This window comes from Myotis davidii, unplaced genomic scaffold (genome assembly GCF_000327345.1).
Source record: "Myotis davidii unplaced genomic scaffold, ASM32734v1 scaffold175, whole genome shotgun sequence".
Classification (NCBI taxonomy): Eukaryota; Metazoa; Chordata; class Mammalia; order Chiroptera; family Vespertilionidae; genus Myotis; species Myotis davidii.
The window spans coordinates 3,039,042-3,046,767 of record NW_006286972.1 but is presented as its reverse complement, the minus strand read 5'-3'; the positions used below and the strand labels follow the sequence as shown (position 1 = coordinate 3,046,767).

General features: G+C 49.2%; 1 protein-coding gene across 3 annotated transcripts in view; it reads left to right on the top strand.

The window, feature by feature from the left end:
* PRMT2 (protein arginine methyltransferase 2) overlaps nt 1-7,726 on the top strand; it is a 27,664-nt gene that overhangs the window by 10,635 nt on the left and 9,303 nt on the right. For all 3 annotated transcript variants that reach the window (XM_006758763.2, XM_006758762.2, XM_015560684.1), the window contains exons 4-5: nt 2,542-2,703; nt 3,571-3,735. In XM_006758763.2, the coding sequence (XP_006758826.1) occupies nt 2,542-2,703; nt 3,571-3,735 (327 nt within the window). The remainder of the gene's footprint in view (nt 1-2,541; nt 2,704-3,570; nt 3,736-7,726) is intronic.

Below are 7,726 nucleotides of genomic sequence, written 5' to 3'. Positions count from 1 at the left end.
TGCTGCTGCTGCGTCTTCTTCTTCTTCTTCTTCTTCTTCTTCTTCTTCTTCTTCTTTTTTTGAAATTTTGCTTTGGAATTCATTATTCTGGAAGCCAAAAAAGATCTTGGTCTATCTAATCCAACTTATCCATTTTACAGATAGGAATCTATAAATATATATAAGGCTAATATGCAAAGTGTCCCCTCGGGAGTTCAACTGGGAGACCAGGAGTTTGATCGCTCACTATGACATGTGCTGACCACCAGGGGGTGGCGTGGAACGAAGGAAGGCCCCGGCTGGCAGCTGGCAGCCAGAAGGAAGGCCCTGATCGCCGGCCAGACCTTGAGACCCTACCTGTGCATGAATTTCGTGCACCAGGCCTCTAGTAAATATATAAAAATCTTTCTTTTAGAACTTTTGTGATTCCATTTTTTACAATGAAACATGTCACCTAGAATTTACTTGTAAAGAATAAGGAAAAATTTCAACTTGATTTCCCCATAAATATCCAGCTGTTCCTGTATCAATTATTGAACCTCCTTTTCTGTTGATGTAGAAATGCACATTTATCATGTTACATTTCTAGGATCTTTCTGGAATCTGTTGTTTCATTGACCTGTTTATTTCTTCTGTAGTTCTAGATGCTTTTCATTATTGTAGCTTTTTAACTTTGGGAGAGCTAGGCCTTGAAGCAGCTTTTATTTTTTAGCATTGTCATGGCTAGCTTTGGCTGTGTATTTTTTGGAAACAAATTTTGTTATCATTTCTTGTGTCCTCTCCTCCCCATGACAAATTATTTGGCATTTTAATTGGCATTGCATGAAAGTGTACATTAATTTAAGGAGAAGTGACAACTTTGTTTTATGCTGACTCTCCCCGTTTCTTAAGCCTTGTTTTATGTCTCTCAGAGTTTTAAGGTTTTGATAATACAAGGTTGTGTACCTTTCTTGTTAAACCTGTTCCTAGATATTTTTTATGTATTATTGTTGTAGACGGATGGGTGAAGCATTCTGTAAATATCAGTTTGGCTAAGTTGTTTGATAGTGTTGTTCAAGTCTATGTCCTTACTGATTTTCTGTCCATTTCTATCAATCACTGAGAGAAGGGTCTGACCATCACTGTGAATTTGTCTATTTCTTGTTACATTCTGTTGGTTTATGCTTTGTGTATTTTGAAGCTCTGTTTTTAGGTACAAAAGTATTTAGAATTATATCCTCTTACTGAAGTGGATCCTGTGTCATGAATGGATCCTCTTTGTCCCTGGGAACATTCTTTGCTCTGGATGTATTTTTTTTTGATATTAATACTGCTATCCCAGTTTCCTTCCCCTGGCACCAGCACACCCTCGCATCCTAGCTCTGACTTTCTCTTGAGGTGATAGCTGCCGGCAGGATAGTTGGGTCTTGACTCCACTCTACCATCTCCCTGTGTCCGTCTGTTTGTTTTTGTGAGGAGCCGAGGTGGGCTTGTGAAGGCCCGTTCAGACCTCCTGTTTGTCCTCACAGTCTGGGTGGCCTGGCTGTGTGTCTCCCTCTAAGCGATGCTGTTTGTAGGCTGGGTTTTCTTCAGCTCAGTGAAGATCCTAGAAATGTAACATGATAAATGTGCATTTCTACATCAACAGAAAAGGAGGTTCAATAACTGATACAGGAACAGCTGGATATTTATGGGGAAATCGAGTCGAAATTTTTCCTTATTCTTTACAAGTAAATTCCAGGTGACTTAACTATTTCATTGTAAAAAATGGAATCACAAAAGTTCTAAAAAAAAGATCTTTATATATTTACTAGAGGCCCGGTGCACGAAATACGTGCATGGGGATGGGGCTGTGGGTGCAGCCTCTCCAGCAGTCAGGGCTCTGACTGACATCTGGCTTCATGATCCATCCGGAGGAGTCTTCCTCTACCTTCCTGGGCATTGGCCCAGTTCCCAGGGGGTGTGTCCTTGAGTTTCAGATGTTTTATTTCCTCTGTACATGCCTGAGCGCCTTGAGCTGAACCCCCAAGGATCAGTAGGGTTATCACCTCCCTCCAGAGCTACAGTTTCAACTCCCTTCAAGCAAATGAGGGACAGATTTATGTGTGAGAGTGACTTTTGGGCCCTGTGTGAAGAGGATTCTGGGCGGGGGGGGGGCCCTGTGTTTCTCCTCTAGGATCTCTCCTGATGGCTTGTCCATGCCCTTTCTTGGTGGATACTCAGCCAAGTTGTGTCTGGTAGGGAATGTGGCAGTTCCTTTTGTCTCCGGTGGGAACCGTGGTCAGGAGGGTGATGCCTGCTCTGCCTGCTAGTGGTCCACGTCTGCTTCTTCGCTCACCTGGCTCCCTGGGCGGTGCAAGGAGAAGCTGCAGGCACCTCACTGAGGCTGAAGGAGTCCAGAAACTTCCAGTTTATTCCTTCACTGTTTACTCTTTATCTGTTGGCATATTTTAGTCTTTTGACTGCTCATGTGTTTACATGTGGGGTGGAGAGGGTTAACTTAGGCCCCCATGTTCCACCTTAAACCACAGCTCGGTGCAGCTCTAATTATAGGCAATGACTCGCACTCTGCTTTTCCTGTAGAAACTTCACCTGGAGATGTTGACAGACCAGCCACGGACAACTAAATATCACCACGTGATCCTGCAGAACAGGGCGTCCCTCAAAGACAAAGTGATTCTGGATGTCGGCTGTGGGACCGGGATCATCAGCCTCTTCTGTGCACATTATGCGCAGCCCAGAGCAGTGAGTAGGAACGAGTCTCGGTGACATGTCCTTCGTGTACCAGGCATCGTGTCGACAAAATTGGCAGCATATCCTTGCAGGCTGAGCCGGTCAGAGGGCATTGGTTAATGAGCCACAAACAGCACAGAGTGTGATAGGACAGGTAGGAAATGTCCCGGTGAGCTGCATATGGTGTGTAGCTTTTTGAAATATTTATTTCCCTTGAATATAGAAACACATGCATCCCACATGTATAGGCCATTGTCCAAGTGTCGTCCCTACCCTGAGCAGTGACTACTCGGCAGGGACAGGACAGACCTCACTCTCTTTCTTTAAAGCACGCCTGGGCTGTGCAGAGTCGCAGCCCCTTGCACAGGCAGGTGTAAGTCCTAGTGTACAGGTGGGGCTGCAGTGCAGGGACCACCTGAGTTCAGATCCTGTTGCAACCAGGACATGGTGCTCAGGACCCTCCGTGGAGAACCTGGACTGAAATGATGTCAGAAGCCACTGGTATCCTGAAAGTCGGGCTGTCCTCAGATGAGAGCCGAGAACCTCCTGCGTCAGTTAGGGATTGCTGCTGCGTGAACAGGAGCTGGGTTCTGGCCTTGCCCAGGGGGCCTTGGGGCAGGCGGCCCTGTGTGGGTGCAGAGGCTTCTGTTCACCTGCGGCCCCAGGTCTGTTAGGCAGAAGGTGGGGTTAGAGTAGGTTGCAGCTCCCTCCCCAGGGCTCCACCTGTACAGGCACGCACTGGCCCTTCCGCCGTTGGCACAGTGCCTTCCTGCTGTCCCTGCCGTTTGCCCGATTCCCCGATGCAGGTTCTGACTCAGCCGAGGCGGTGACAGGCTGAGCAGTGCCAGCACGTGCACTGATGGTGCTTCCCCCCTGCAGGTGTACGCGGTGGAGGCCAGCGAGATGGCCCAGCACACGGGGCAGCTGGTCATGCAGAATGGCTTCGCCGACATCATCACCGTGTTCCAGCAGAAGGTGGAGGACGTGGTGCTGCCGGAGAAGGTGGACGTGCTGGTGTCCGAATGGATGGGGACCTGCCTGCTGGTAAGGGCGGGGCAGTGGCTGGTCTGGTCTCTGGAATCTTCTTCACAAATCATGATTAATTTTGACCTTTTCTCTAAGGTCAGATGTAATGGATTTTTTTATATGAACGTTGGCCTAGTGCAGCCGTGGGCAAACTACGGCCCGTGGGCCGGATCCGGCCCGTTTGAAATAAGTAAAAAAAAAAAAAAAAAAAAAGACTGTACCCTTTTATGTAATGATGTTTACTTTGAATTTATATGAGTTCACACAAACACTCCATCCATGCTTTTGTTCCGGCCCTCCGGTCCAGTTTAAGAACCCATTGTGGCCCTCCAGTCAAAAAGTTTGCCCACCCCTGGCCTAGTGTCTTATTTTTAACTGATTAAAAAAAATGCCTTTGTAAGAATCTGGTATTCTTTCCTTCATGAGTGATTTACATAAACTCTGTTCTCTTTGGGAACCTGGGAATATCCAGTGTTTAATGTACAAGGCTGATTTTTGATGCAAGCAGCGTCGTCGTCTCTTTTTCCAGCAGCCCCCTGTTTAGCGGCAGTGAGACCCGGCCTGAGTCTCCCAGGTGGGAGTGGACAGTTTTCTGGTTATATACCCCCGCCCCTGCACAGTGCGTTATGTGCTCACAGACCCTGAACTTGGAGACCAGTGAGAGGTGTGGGAGCTGGGCCTACATGTCTCCCTCTCCTTGGACCCTCTGCCCAGTCCTCTTCTGGCTCAGGATTTAAGACATTATAGTGAAACACCCCAATCTGAAATTTAGCATCTGTAAAAATCCAGAGAAATAACATCTGGGTGACCATGAGGGGAATGTGGCTGGTTTCCAGCGAGAGATCCGTTTAAATAAGTGTTGCTACTAGTTCTTATAGCTTGTAAAGACTGGGGGAAATGCCAGCCAATGCCATTGGGCCTTTAGCCCTGTTGAAATGATGTCTGAAGATAAAGTGTAAATAGACTCAACATCCATGATAAAATTTGGCTTATCAATAACATCTGTGGATTCCTAAGATTATACATGGGGGGCAAGGGACTCACTACACTGATAACCCATAAAGTGGACATTGGCCTCTGCCCCCCAAACACCAGTTAGTGTTTATTGAGTTCCTCCTGGCCATGGGGACATGGGGAGCCGGCCTGTGGTGGAGATGCGCCCACATGCCCAGTGCAGTTAGGGGATGCCTGGCTGCCAGCATCCAGCTCTGCTAATGGAGGTGGGACAGTGTGGGAGACATGAGGAGGAGGAGGGGAGAGAGAGAGGAGGATGAGGGGGAGAAGGAAGAGGAGTAGGGGGGAGGGGAGAGGAGGGATGGAGCAGCTTCTGGCAGGGGCAGTGGCCTGGATTCAGTGTCCCTGTGATCCAGTGGTGGGTCGGGGTGGAAGCTGGGTTTAGGTGCTCTGTGCATGTGTTAGGCTGCCAGCTGCGGTCCAGGACTTTTAAGGGGTGAAGTAGAGATCAGTCATCTATGGGATTCCTCAGTGGGACTGCAGTGCTGGTGAGGTCTTCAGGGTCTAGGAGTTGAGGGAGGGGTGCTGGGGGTGTCAGAGTCGGGGAGGGCAGTTGGGGTCCATGGGAGGTTGCAGGGGAAGGGGCCAGAGAAGGGGAAGACTAGGGGAGGTGTTCTGGGGGTGTTGGCAGGGGCCCACTGGCGGGGAGGGGGGGCGCAGGGCCTGGTGAGCTCCCTGTCCTCTGGAGCCACTGACAGGTTTGTAGTCTCTCAGACAGAGGAGGCCAGATTGGGTCCTGGGAGTTGCTGCTGGGGGGTGTCGGCAGAGGGAAGGGGTGGTTGGTGGGGCCCAGTAGGGGACTTGTGGGGTTGGCAGCTCCATTCTAGGTGCAGGTGCAGGTGTGGGTTTCAGGGAGGGAGTGTAGATTCCAGGTGGGGCCTCTGACTGGGTTGGGGGAAGGGAGTGTGGATTCCAGGTGGGGCCTCTGACTGGGTTCGGGGAAGGGAGTGTGGATTTCAGGTGGGGCCTCTGACTGGGTTGGGGGAAGGGAGTGTGGATTCCAGGGAGGCGGTGTGGATTTGGGGGGTAGGAGAGAGAGGGCATGGACCCTGACTGAGCGCAGGAGTGAGTACAAACTGGGTGGCACCAAACTCAGGACAGGACCCTGGAGAAGGTGGAGAGCCCTGGGAGGCCTGGCTGCTTTGTGGAGGTGCCTGGGGACATCCTATCAGGAAGGGTCCCTGTGGGGTCTTGGCCTGGCCCAGGGTTGGTGACGCTGATACAGAGAGGTTGTGAATTTGGGAGCTGTCACAGTTTCACCCACTTGTAATGTCCCCATGTCCTTAGGCAGAACCCGCTGTTCTCTGCAGCTGCCCCTCTCCTGCGCTTCTTGCCCTCCTGCCATCCTCTTCGGGTTCCTGGCCTGTTCTCAGAGCTCCTCAGACTTCTGGTCCCCAGCCTCTCCCGCCCATCTTCCTACTCTGTTGTGATTACAGTTATGAGACAGAGAGATCATGGGACAAAGAAAATTCAGAATCAAACCCCAATATAAATGCATTTAGTTTATAATAAGGGGGGTTTCAGTCACTGAGGCAAGGATGTGTAATTGTCTGAAGATGCTGCTGAAACAATGGATTATTTTGCAGAAAATGGTTAGGTCCTTCTTCCCACCGTAGGTTAAAATAAATCCCAGATGGGTTACAGAGTTAAGCATTTTTTAAGTGAACATAAAACAATTGTTGAGAATTTTATCTGATGTTAGGATGGGAAAGTCTTTCTAAAAGCAAAGCCCATAAAGAAACTATAGAATAAAGTGTTTGACCAAAGATGTGTCCTTTATAATAACCAACCTATAGATTATTAAAAGGTAAGTGAAACTGAAAAATTACAGCTTATAAGACAAAGGGCTAATATCCTGTTTCATAAAGAGTTCCACTAGGCCAGTGGTCGGCAAACTGCGGCTCAGCAAACCGTGGCTCGCGAGGCACATGCGGCTCTTTGGCCCCTTCAGTGTGGCTCTTCCACAAAATACCAATTTCTGCGCATGGGCCAGAAGTTTCAATAGCACTGTACGTGCGCGCCCGCACATGGTGTTTTGTGGAAGAGCCACACTGAAAGGGTTTGCCGACCATGGCACTAGGCAATAAGAAAAGCATAAGGTAAGTAACTCTAGTACTGGGTTGGGGGAAGGGAGTGTGGATTCCAGGTGGGGCCTCTGACTGGGTTCGGGGAAGGGAGTGTGGATTTCAGGTGGGGCCTCTGACTGGGTTGGGGGAAGGGAGTGTGGATTCCAGGGAGGCGGTGTGGATTTGGGGGGTAGGAGAGAGAGGGCATGGACCCTGACTGAGCGCAGGAGTGAGTACAAACTGGGTGGCACCAAACTCAGGACAGGACCCTGGAGAAGGTGGAGAGCCCTGGGAGGCCTGGCTGCTTTGTGGAGGTGCCTGGGGACATCCTATCAGGAAGGGTCCCTGTGGGGTCTTGGCCTGGCCCAGGGTTGGTGACGCTGATACAGAGAGGTTGTGAATTTGGGAGCTGTCACAGTTTCACCCACTTGTAATGTCCCCATGTCCTTAGGCAGAACCCGCTGTTCTCTGCAGCTGCCCCTCTCCTGCGCTTCTTGCCCTCCTGCCATCCTCTTCGGGTTCCTGGCCTGTTCTCAGAGCTCCTCAGACTTCTGGTCCCCAGCCTCTCCCGCCCATCTTCCTACTCTGTTGTGATTACAGTTATGAGACAGAGAGATCATGGGACAAAGAAAATTCAGAATCAAACCCCAATATAAATGCATTTAGTTTATAATAAGGGGGGTTTCAGTCACTGAGGCAAGGATGTGTAATTGTCTGAAGATGCTGCTGAAACAATGGATTATTTTGCAGAAAATGGTTAGGTCCTTCTTCCCACCGTAGGTTAAAATAAATCCCAGATGGGTTACAGAGTTAAGCATTTTTTAAGTGAACATAAAACAATTGTTGAGAATTTTATCTGATGTTAGGATGGGAAAGTCTTTCTAAAAGCAAAGCCCATAAAGAAACTATAGAATAAAGTGTTTGAATCA